Source organism: Schistocerca americana, chromosome 2 (assembly GCF_021461395.2).
Source record: "Schistocerca americana isolate TAMUIC-IGC-003095 chromosome 2, iqSchAmer2.1, whole genome shotgun sequence".
Lineage (NCBI taxonomy): Eukaryota > Metazoa > Arthropoda > Insecta > Orthoptera > Acrididae > Schistocerca > Schistocerca americana.
In genome coordinates, this window is record NC_060120.1 from 1,129,222,604 (window position 1) to 1,129,235,194 (window position 12,591).

Sequence of the window (12,591 nt, forward strand, 5' to 3'; positions counted from 1 at the left end):
TTATGCCATACGACATGATAGAATGAAAATAACCAAAGTAGGCAGCTTTAGTAGCGTCCTCATCACCAATGGGGGTGATTACACGCAGAGCATAAGTTGCCACACTGAGCCTTCTATGTAGATCTAAGATATGCTCAGACCAGTTCAGCTTGCCATCAATTAGAATGCCCAAGAACTTAGATGATTCACAGTGTAGTATATTTTGGTTACCACAGTTTAAGTGGCATACTTCATTTTCTTGTTGAGATGTGTGAAATTGCATATACTGAGTTTTCTGAATGTTTAGAGTTAGTCCGTTGCACTTAAACCAGTGTAGGATGTCAACGAGTACAGCATTACATTTATTTTCTAGGTCACTGTTAGTTCGACTTTCAAGCAGAATAGTGGTGTCATCGGCAAAAAGAGTAAATTTACACTCGGTGTCTGTGCAAAGTGGGAGATCATTGATGAAGATAAGGAAAAGCAAAGGTCCTAGGATGGACCCCTGAGGCACACCACACTTTAATGTCCCCCAATCAGAAGAAATGGGACTATCATTGGCACCATTAATTATCACCTTCTGTTTTCTGTTTTGCAGATATGATTCTATCCATCTACCAATGCTACCTCGCAAGCCATAAAAATTAGCCTTATGTAAGAGAATGTTGTGGTCCACACAGTCAAAGGCCTTAGACAAGTCACAAAAAATTCCAATAGGTGACATTTTATTATTTATTGACTCTAAAATTTCATTTGTGAGAGAAAAAATAGCCTGCTCAGTTGATCTACCTTTTTGGAAACCAAACTGGTTTCTGTTGAGTATGTTGTGGCTGTTAAGATGTTCTACAATTCTTGAATACATTAGTTTCTCTAATACTTTTGAGAAACTACTTAGTAGTGATATTGGACGGTAGTTAGATAAATTAGTTTTGTCACCCTTCTTGAAAAGTGGTTTCACAACGGCAAGCTTTAATCTCTCTGGGACAACACCTTGCTGGATAGACTCATTAAAAATGTGACACAGGACTTGACATATGTGGTCACTACAATGCTTCAGTATTTTTGGTGAAATGTTGTCAATACCAGTAGCATTTTTATTTTTTAAGGCCTTGATGGTATTTTTAACTTCAGTAATAGTAACTGGGGCAATACAAATTGGGTCATACGTGTTAGGATTAGCTCTGTGTAATAAATGCGTAGCAGCATTTAAGGAACCGTTACAACCTACTTGTTCTGCTGCAGTTATGAAGTGATTGTTGAATATGTTGGAAACTGTTACAGGATTATGAATAACCTCATCCTTATAGCTTATCTCTGTGGTATTAACATTCTTGTTACTCTTGCCACACTCTCTCTTTATAACATTCCAAACTGCTTTTATTTTGTTCTCAGATTTATCAATTTCAGACTTAATATACAGGCTCTTGGATTTGTTTATCACCCTTTTTAAAATTTTACAATATAACTTAAAATGAGACCTTTCAAGGGGATCATTTGATACTCTTAGTGAGGCATGTAACTCCCTCTTAGTCCTGCAAGAAATTTTTATACCTCCAGTAATCCATGGTTTACTGGAAGAAACCTCATTGTTCTTTCTGACAGTTTTTTTTGGTAAAGCCATTTCAAATACAGATATAAATTCATTTAAAAAAAGGTTAAATTTATCATTAACATCTGATGTGCTGTACACTGGCTCCCAATCTATCTGTGACAAATAGTCGTTAAAGGCAGACACAGTTTCAGTGTTTATACATCTATAGGACCTATAGGTGTGGGAGATTTTATTGCACAAACTGATGTTATTTACTTTCAGAAGTTGTCCATCATGGTCAGACAGGCCATAAATTACTTTGCTCACACTAGCACTGTTGACTCTATTCTTGTCAATGAAAATATTATCTAGAAGGCTCTTGCAATTTTCTGTAACCCTAGTGGGCCAGGTAACCATCGCAGCCAAGTTGTAAGAATTCATTAAGTGGTCCAGGTCAGTTTTGAGGTTGTTATCAGTTAAGAAGTTGACATTAAAGTCACCTACAATTATTAAATTTCTAGTTTTAGAGAACAATTTGGTCATAAGAGATTCTAACTTATTCATAAAGATGCAAAACTTCCCTGCTGGAGCTCTGTAAATTGCAAGCACAGTAAGTAACATGTCCTTTGCAGAAATTTCAGTCCCGCAAACTTCAAAATGTTGATCTACACAATACTTACTTAGATCTAAAGATTTATAAATGATTTTACTGTCTATATAAATTACAGCACCACCTTTCTCCTTACTTGTTCTGCAGTAATGAGTAGCTAGATCATACCCATCAAGCTGCAGCCCATCAATTCCAACTGTTACATGATGCTCAGTAAGGCATAAAACATGAGGACGGTCAACAGTGTCCATGTCCCCTAAATTTACAGATAAAAACTCTAATTTACTTTTGAGACTTCTGATATTTTGATGAAGAATAATAAGATTCTTATAGCTACCTCTACTGTCCTTCTGCTGGTCTGCTTGTCCATTAACACCATTAGTCCCCGTTGCACTCAAAACTGTGTTGGATACATTAAGACCTATGTCGCAGCTGGAGATTTGTTCACTAGATGTCGTTGGCGAGGTCTGGTGGGTGCTGGCCATAAAAAATCACTGTTTCTTTTTGGAATTCTTCTTTCTCTCGTAGAAAATCGGGGATTACCTTTTATCCTTGGAGATACTGCATCGGAATTATTTTCCAGTCCTTGAGGTTCTTTGGGTGGAACTTCATCATATGGTATTAATATGTCATTGGCAGTGACAGGGTGAGACACAGCTATACATCTGTTTCTTGTATTCACATTGGTTCCCTGTCTATCTTGGCATGAATTGGTTTCTACAGTACCGGTACAAAATCTGACCTTTCTTGCAGAGCTGGTTGTAAGTGTTTTTACTACATCACACCGTTTCCATGGGTTTGATACTGATGAAGCAATGTTCCTGCACAGTCTGAGCTTTCCTGTTTTGTTCAGGTGTAGTCCATGATTAGTGTAATCAGGCCTTTGCAAGAATAAATTGACATCAATTACTTTCACATTAACAAAATTAGATGACAAATTCATTATATATTCATTAAATCTGTACACTGTTTCGTTGACTTCTGGCTTGTCATAACAGTAGGGAATGGTACATAACAATAGCTTTGTATGATCAAGTGCTGCAGTCAACTTTTCTAAGTCTGGAATAAAGTTGATTTTCTTACGAATGTCATTTATTCCTGCAAGGATAATAACTGCATCGTCCAAATTGAAATCACTAGTAAGATCTGATGCCCCTTCAACTACACCACTGAGGCATGCATTTGGTTTAACAACAGATGATGTGTAGTACTTGGGTTTCAAAAATTCATTTAGCAATGATGCACAGTTTCGCCCATGACTGTCCGATAGTAATAAAATCTTATTCGTTGGCTGACTCTCAATTGGTCTTTTTGTCGAATTTTTAGGAACATTGTCTCGTCCTACCACCTGAGTAGATTTCTCTGTTTCATCAATTTTATCACTTAAGGCACTAAAACGGTTGCTTGTATTCAGATGATATAACTGCTGAGAAACGAGATGTTTTGGTATCTTCTTGGGCTGGTGACAATTTGTGCTCTCGTCTTGGGATTCACTTTTGTTCTGTTGACTTCTGGCGGACAATGTGACATTTTCAGCTTTCAGTCTTTGCAGTTCTTCTAACAACACGGAAATTATTTCTTCCTTGCTGTACTGACTTGGCAGAAAATCCTAAGAAATTTTGCTCCTATGTCAAAGCGGTAGGTGAATCAGAACAAAATGTCCAGACACTCTGTGACCAAAAAGGTACTGAAACAGAGGATGATGGACTAAAGGCCGAAATACTAAATGTCTTTTTCCAAAGCTGTTTCACAGAGGAAGACTGCACTGTAGTTCCTTCTCTAGATTGTCGCACAGATGACAAAATGGTAGATATTGAAATAGATGACAGAGGGATAGAGAAACAATTAAAATCACTCAAAAGAGGAAAGGCCGCTGGACCTGATGGGATACCAGTTCAATATTACACAGAGTATGCGAAGGAACTTGCCCCCATTATTGCAGCAGTGTACCGTAGGTCTCTACAAGATCGTAGCGTTCCAAAGAATTGGAAAAGGGCACAGGTCATCCCCGTTTTCAAGAAGGGATGTCGAACATATGTGCAGAACTATAGACCTATATCTCTAACGTCGATCAGTTGTAGAATTTTAGAACATGTATTATGTTCGAGTATTATGACTTTTCTGTAAACTAGAAATCTACTCTGTAGGAATCAGCATGGGTTTCGAAAAAGACGATCGTGTGAAACCCAGCTCGCGCTATTCGTCCACGAGACTCAGAGGGCCTTAGACACGGGTTCCCAGGTAGATGCTGTGTTTCTTGACTTCCGCAAGGCGTTCGATACAGTTCCCCACAATCGTTTAATGAACAATTTAAGAGCATATGGACTGTCAGACCAATTATGTGATTGGATTGAAGAGTTGCTAGATAACAGAATGCAGCCTGTCATTCTCAATGGAGAGAAGTCTTCCGAAGTAAGAGTAATTTCAGGTGTACTGCAGGGGAGTGTAGTAGGACTGTTGCTATTCACAATATACATAAATGACATTGTGAATGAAATCGGAAGTTCACTGAGGCTTTTTGCGGATGATGCTGTGGTATATCAAGAGGTTGCAACAATGGTAAATTGTACTGAAATGCAGGATGATCTGCAGCGAATTGATGCATGGTGCAGGGAATGTCAATTGAATCTCAATGTAGACAAGTGTAATGTGCTGCGAATACATAGAAAGAAAGATCCCATATCATTTAGCTACAATATAACAGGTCAGCAATTGGAAGCAGTTAATTCCATAAATTATCTGGGAGTATGCATTAGGAGTGATTTAAAATGGAATGATCATATAAAGTTGATCGTCGGTAAATCAGATGCCAGACTGAGGTTCATTGGAAGAATCCTAAGGAAATGCAATCCGAAAACAAAGGAATTAGGTTACAGTACACTTGTTCGCTCACTGTTTGAATACTGCTCAGCAGTGTGGGATCCGTACCAGATAGGGTTGATAGAAGAGATAGAGAAGATCCAACAGAGAGCAGCATGCTTCGTTATAGGATCATTTAGTAATCATGAAAGCATTACGGAGATGTTAGATAAACTCCAGTGGAAGACTCTGCGGGAGAGACGCTCAGTAGCTCTGTACGGGCTTTTGTTGAAGTTTCGAGAACATACCTTCACCGAGGAGTCAAGCAGTATATTGCTCCCTCCTACGTATACCTCGCGAAGAGACGATGAGAATAAAATGAGAGAGATTAGAGCCCGCACATAGGCATACCAACAATCCTTCTTTCCACGAACAATACGAGACTGGAATAGAAGGGAGAACTAATAGAGGTACTCAAGGTAGCCTACACCGTCAGGTGGCTTGAGGAGTATGGATGTAGATGTAGATGTAGACCAAAAAATGTTTTTCTTGTAATGAAGACACTAAAGTGGGGGTCAGTCATGCTGTTATTGCTTTTAATGATGGCAACATTGGTAGCGTGAAAGTGCTACAACATATGGGAATTAATTCTGGAGCAAACTGCATCAGAGAATTTGAATGGATGGACAAGGTTTGCAATGGTAAAGCACTGTATGCAGCACAGTTGGCCACTACGGAGTCCAGAAAGAAGAAAACAAGAAAAAACTTAAAAAAGGTCAAGAGGATGATATACAGTATGGTGCAGGGTGCTTCTGAGTGACTAAAAATAAAATGTTAAGCATATATTGAGTTACAGTCTATTAAAACTTTAAAAACTCTTCTTGAAAATTTAGATTTTCTCTTGCATTTTCCCTAAATCTCAGAAACTACTTCGAGTAGCGAATTAAAATTTTCAGGGAGTAATAACATACGTATTCTGAGTCTTCTGAACTAAAAGAAGAACATAATATTATGCATAAATAAAATTATTTAGAATAACATACAAAAAAGTACACAAAATTTTAACTGTGTAATTAAAAAATTGCATTTCCAAAAGCAGTGGTTGAAATGCAATTATTGTAAGACTCAGAACATATAGTTTAATGTCCTGTAAAAGTTTCTTGTCAATGGCTACAGTTGTTCCTGAAATACGGGGAAGTTAAGTCACCAAATTTAACATTGTCAGGATAGGGCGTTCAAACTCCCCTTAATGCACATTTTCTCCTTCCTCCACTTGGTGAGCAACACATTTATAGTATTTACACAACAGCAGTAGCTATTTTCTTCCAATTTCTTTTTGCAGGCATACCATGTCCCGGGCTTCAAGGGACGTGTGGGATTTATAACCTCAATGAGTGAACACTTCTGTGGCACGTGCAACCGTTTACAGATAACAGCTGATGGCAATTTGGAGGTGTGTCTCTTTGGGTATTCAGAGATATCTCTCAGGTGAGTGATGAAACATAGAATAATCATGTCCAAGTGAAAATTCATGCGAGGAAACCATAAAATTACTAGAAGACTGACAGAGTGATCAGTATTTTACCTTCAGGAGGTGAAATTCCAAAACTTCTTATAGACACATTCGTTCCTCTTGTCCTCACATTAGTCATGGAGTCCGAGTGACCTTTGAGACCTTCAGAAACTTATCCCTCTTTCCTCTCTCATGAAGGAACTGATATTTCCAAATGCTGAGTATAGAATAATACTTTCAAACTGTTTGCCATGCACATTAGGTATGTGGTTGGTATATGGAAGAGATAAACTGCAGTTAAATCCAGCAGGTATGAAATGAGTAATCTTTTCTTGAAGTTTTCAGCTTGCACCCTCCTCCCTCCCAGACATACAAACCAGATACCTCTAGCTAAATAATTTGTGAGTATATATAATTTGCCTCTGTCAGCATCATGTTACACTAACCTATTTGTGAGATTAAATTAAAGGAAAGTAATCAGAACTGGAAATTATGTAAAGACATTTTTGGCTATGTCCCTGTGTTGTATTAAAGTTAACACAGTATTTCTGTCCATGTGATGGTAACTATGATTCGCCAGCCACCGTTGCCGAGCGGTTCTAGGTGCTTCAGTCCAGAACTGCGCGACTGCTACGGTCGCAGGTTTGAATCCTGCCTTGGCTCAGATGTTAAGTCCCATAGTGCCCAGAGCCATTTCAACTGTGATTCATGATTATCAGAGTCTATATGTTCCAAATAAAAATTGGAACTTCATGTGTATAAATGTACAAATTATTAGACAATGGGACCAACAACTGACACTTTTAAATTGATGAATAGACTAAGACTTGGCGATAAGTTTGTTTCATGACATGGTAAGGGGGGTGAGGGGTGGGAAGAATCAGCTCTCTCTTTGTGAGCATACCAGAAATCCTTTATCAACCGAAGGTAAAATAAGATATAAAAATACAGGGTCAAACAATTAATTTAAGTATCTTAAAAACCAAATGACTAATAAAATTGGAAGCTAAGAAAAGTAAGTTCATAGTAAGTAGGGTGAAACACAGGGGGCTGCAACATATTGCCATTGTTGTTTGACTTGTCTATCAAAGAAAAAAGAAATGGATCAAAACAAAATAAAAGTGAGAATGGAAATGTATCAGAAGCAAATAGGAATAAGCAAGGAACATATTCTTTAATTAAAAAAAAAAAAAAAAAAGACATGTGAGGCAGATGTTCCTACAATTTTATGTTCAAAGCACAGCAGCCTGTGAAAGCAAAATATTTATGACATTGAAAAAAGAAAATCAGTGAGTGAAAAGTGTGTGTAGGTGAATTGTGGTGAAAGACTGGATATTGGAACTTCTGTTATGCTGCCCAGTATTAGTTGACTTGGTAGTAAAGGAGCAAGTTTGCAAGGGCGGATAACTGTTTGGCTACGTAAAATAGAGTGGGAGTATGGAAAAGCTAGTCCAAGATAGGATGAAAAAGATAACAGCAACTTAAAAAATGAACCCCATGAACCCCATTCCCATCTAGTGAATGCAGTGGTTGACAATATCTTGTGACATTCACCTATAAGGCTCAAACAATAATTGCTAAATAAAAATACAAAATGTTGACAAGACTGTATCTAAGCTGTCACTCTCTTTTGAAACAAGGGTGTTTAAACCAACAAACACGCAGGAAAGCAGGGACAACTCACACACTAGAGAAGGATGGGCAGTATCATTGAAGGAGTGAGCATGAACCGTGTGGAATATGTGTGGTACAAGTAAAAAAAAAAAAAAAAAAAAAAAAAAAGTAATGATAGTAAAATTCCAATCCCGGGAGCGGAAAGACTTACCTTAGGGGGAAAAAGGACAGGTATACACTCGCACACACGCACATATCCATCCACACATACAGACACAAGCAGATATATATATGTCTGCTTGTGTCTTTATGTGTGGATGGGTATGTGCGTGTGTGCGAGTGTATACCTGTCCTTTTTTCCCCTTAAGGTAAGTCTTTCCACTCCCGGGATTGGAATGACTCCTTACCCTCTCCCTTAAAACCCACTTCCTTTCGTCTTCCCCTCTCCTTCCCTCTTTCCTGATGAGGCAACAGTTTGTTGCGAAAGCTTGAATTTTGTGTGTATGTTTGTGTGTCTATCGACCTGCCAGCGCTTTCGTTCGGTAAGTCACCTCATCTTTATTTTTATATATAGAAGTTTATTATTTTATTTACCGGTCTTGCAGTTTCCTTGATTTCTTGCAAAGTACAGTACAATGAAAACCTACCATATTGCATAACAAGTAGATGAGTATAAACTTCAGAATAGCATCATCGCCATTAAATGACCTATGTTTTCTTTACTAACAAGAGAAGGGACAGAAGCAATAAACACAAAATCAGAACTGCCTTTGCTTGATTACAGCAGGGACAATAATTTTTAACATCTACATTTACAACAGATCATATTTACAAAATGTTTTCGAAATTTGCTCTGTTTACTCAAATGAAAGTATTGCACTGCTCAATCATTCATTTACACTCAACCCCGACTGCTGCACATGCTGTGGGGTGTGTCATCTGGTTATGTCATATGTTCAGTGTTTCTCACCAATTTTTGGGGTATTTTGAAATGTACAAAAAGGAAAATGCAGAAAGTTATCACATTTTGCTGCACATTACCTGCGTCACAGAAAAATAATGTATACAAATCTTCTCAGATTTGCCACTGAATAACTTTGTCCAAGCCTCACAATATTTCACCAACACAACTGTTCGTCATCTTCAGGTAGTGGTGGGTCCTGTCATCACTGCTGCAAGATGTGGCTGGTGATATTCGCACAGCAGAATTGAAATTTGTCAGGCTAGAAGCAGGAGTATGAATGTGTGGACAGGCACTCCCAGTTGGATGGAAATGCCATTCATAGTAGCCTTCTGCTTATGTGTTGTGGGCAATGACTGCACTTCTGGACACTCGTGTGGTTAAGAGCTGAATTAACTCTCTGCAAGGTACTGCATCAGGTCATACATCGGAGGATCTGGTTTCTACTGTTTTAATTTCATGGCAGTCAGTGCTGGATTCTGGGCAGTGCTTAGTCAAAATTCCATATTCCTGTTGGTAAGATTGCCCACCGTATGGATACATGCCTCATTCTTAAAAACACAGTCCTAGAGTGATGATGCTGAGGATACAATTTCAGTCCTCTTGGGAAACGTGTGGTGCCCTGTATTCAGGCAGTGCTCTGCTACCATTAATTTACTGGGTGGCATTTTTGTCAGCGCTGTTGAACACAGTGTTCTTGCACAATGTGAGGTGTCTGCCCTATATAAGGTTTCCCATAATGGCATCAGATCTTATATATGATCTGTGTTTTCTAAGGTCAAGATTGTCTTTAACTGAACACAAACAATTCCTTAGTTTTGCTGGTAGACGAAAAACACACTTGATTCTGTTTCTCTTAGCGATTCTTTTAATTTTGAAAACATGCCACTGAAATATGGCAAGAAAGCCATTTGCAGTGCTTGTCTAAGTATCTTCATTTACATCCCTACACTGAACTTGCTTTGCTCAGAACACATTGCAAATCTGTTTACAAGAATAAACATTCTGCTGGAACACTGTTCTTAGGTGTTACAGTTCACCAGGCAGACTGTCGGTATCTGAAATCACGTGTGCTCTATGTGCCAGGGAGTGTAAGACACTACCACATTGTGCAGGGTGACGGCAACTTTTGGACCTCAAATATAACTCTGCGTGTATCAGTTTGCAGTAGAGACTAAGCCCCAGTGCTATGTCAGCTTTTCTTCTAACCGTGACATCCAGGAATGGTAAGCTGCTATCTTTTTGTACTTCCACAGTGAACTGAATATTCAGATGGAGCGAGTGCAAATGCTGCAGGGACATAGGTAGTGTCTGTATTATGTGGGCCACACCACAAATGTCTCTTCAGCATTCTGCCAGAAGGAGGAATGTTGGATATTTACTAAGGGAAATAGAGGATCTCCCATGGGAACACTGTCCACTTGATTAAAGTAGTTGGTGTTACATAAGAAATAGGATGAGGTATGCACATGTTTAAACAGCATCACAATTTCTTTCTCAAACTTGCTGCTAATAACCTCTAATGAGGGCTGCAGGGGCACTTTTGTAAGTAATGATATAACATTTGAGCTAACTAAAAGATCTGAAAGTTCTAGTTTAAGCATCTTCAGGTATTCTATGAAATCCTCTGAATTCTAAATATGATGGTCATAGTCATCCACATGATAAATTTCAAAGCTGTCACGTGGAAATTGCCAGTTGCATCTTGCAGCAGTGATGGTGGAAATCACCACCACCTGAAGATGCCAAAACGTTGTGTCACTGAAATATTGAGGGAGGGACTTGCATAATGTTATCTGGTGGGGAACCCAAAGTGTTTTTGCAACAGATCTATTAGGCAAGCCTGAAAAGTCACAAATACTCCAAGCAGTAAGTACCTGTTATAAAATGGTCACATTAGTGAGCTTGGCAATTAATTAAGAGTTTATCAATAAATTTGGCTTCATTTTGCAAGAAATTGTGCTGTGTTCCAGTACTCCCTCTTCAACAAAACTAATGTCAGTTTTGTGCTCCACCTCTTCAGCCCGAGATCCTATGTATACTCTTGAGCATTTGTGTAAGATACCTGTTTATTTATAAAAATAAAAGTAACTTCTATCATGACTTTCCCATTTTTGTCCAGTGGGTTTGTTATCCTGCTGTTGCCTACTGCAGACTACAAGATTACTGTTGAAGATTTCTGCAAAGTTTTTCTTCCTTTTTAGTGTACCAACATTTCACTGTGTGGTAATTGCCTGGTACTGTTTAACGGGTGTTTTAACTGTTGTTTCAGAGATGCAATACGAAGCAAATGCAGTGAGGATGACTTGCTTTCCATGATTGGGGCAGCAGTGAGAAGAAAGAAGAAACAACATGGAGGTAAGATACATTACAGCAAATGTAACTCTGTAGATAGAAAGAAAATTTCTGCTTAACAAGTCATAGCAAACATAAGAGCAAAATAGAATGAAAAGCAACAGTGATAGAACCTGTGTTTTTTGTGTAAACTTGAATTTAATTTTTTATTTAGTATTCATTCTGATTAATGCCCATTGGTCAACAGTATATTTCAGCCCTAGAATTTGGTTCTGCAAGGTCCACCAGATAACCATATATGGCTGTTGTAACTCCTTTATTGAACTTCAGAAGTTTTCCAGCAACAAATCTTTTTTTTTTTTTCTTTCTTTCTTTCTTTTTTTTTCTTTTTTAAAAAAAAGCTAAAATGCAGAAAACATCATAAAGCAAACACTCACAGAAAAGCATCAGTTTCCTTGAAACAATGGAAACTCCAGTAGGAATATCAACAATGTTGGAAAAGACAGATTACTACTTACTGATGAAGGCTGTGGCTGAAAGCTTTATGTAAGTGTCTTTTAATTCTTCCCATCTGCAGCCTAAGGTATCTTCTTTATGGTAAGTAACAGTCTGTCTTTTCCTTCATTATTCATTAGTGTTCTTTTTTTTTATTGCTGTTTAGCAAGCATCGTGTGGTATATAAGGGATGTGAATAGCGTCAGATGTTGAATCATCACTCTGGAGGATATGAAGGTGCTGCATATTGGTGTGAGACAGCATTATCTGATGAGAGTTTGAAAGAAACCTCATTGTGGATGTCCATTTGGTCCCCTGGTTAAACCTTGCAACATCTGTATTTTTGGAGTATTTGGATCTGACAGTGGCCTGATGTTGGAAAGTAAGGGCTTACTCATCATCAATGTTCCAGTTGACTACATCAGACCACTACAAGGGAGCATCACTGTGTAGTGTACTGAGTACATTGTAACCTGTTCACGTCTGTGACTGCCATCTGAGAACAAGTACAGTAAACTCTTGTGCAGCTACACTTTTGGCTAGCTAGATTGACACTTGACAAGTTTCAATTTGCGTGCACCTGGAGCCAAGCATTTGCTGGTGTTTTTTGGCAATCTACTGCTAATCAGTGCACTGGTGCGTGTCAAAAGTCCAAGTATCGTCAATTCGTGCGTGTGTTGGTTGAAGCTCTAGTGCGTTTCTTATTCGTATTGCATGGTTTCATGCCACTGCCATCTATTGGAACTCCTTGGAAGTACAGTACATACAGTATTGTTCTATGGAGCGCAACGTAG

The 12,591-nt window shown here is 38.4% G+C and overlaps 1 protein-coding gene across 1 annotated transcript in view; it reads left to right on the forward strand.

The window, feature by feature from the left end:
- LOC124594724 (molybdenum cofactor biosynthesis protein 1-like) overlaps positions 1-12,591 on the forward strand; it is a 77,334-nt gene that overhangs the window by 34,614 nt on the left and 30,129 nt on the right. The window contains exons 4-5 of the mRNA XM_047133093.1: positions 6,262-6,407; positions 11,280-11,365. Of these exons, the coding sequence (XP_046989049.1) occupies positions 6,262-6,407; positions 11,280-11,365 (232 nt within the window). The remainder of the gene's footprint in view (positions 1-6,261; positions 6,408-11,279; positions 11,366-12,591) is intronic.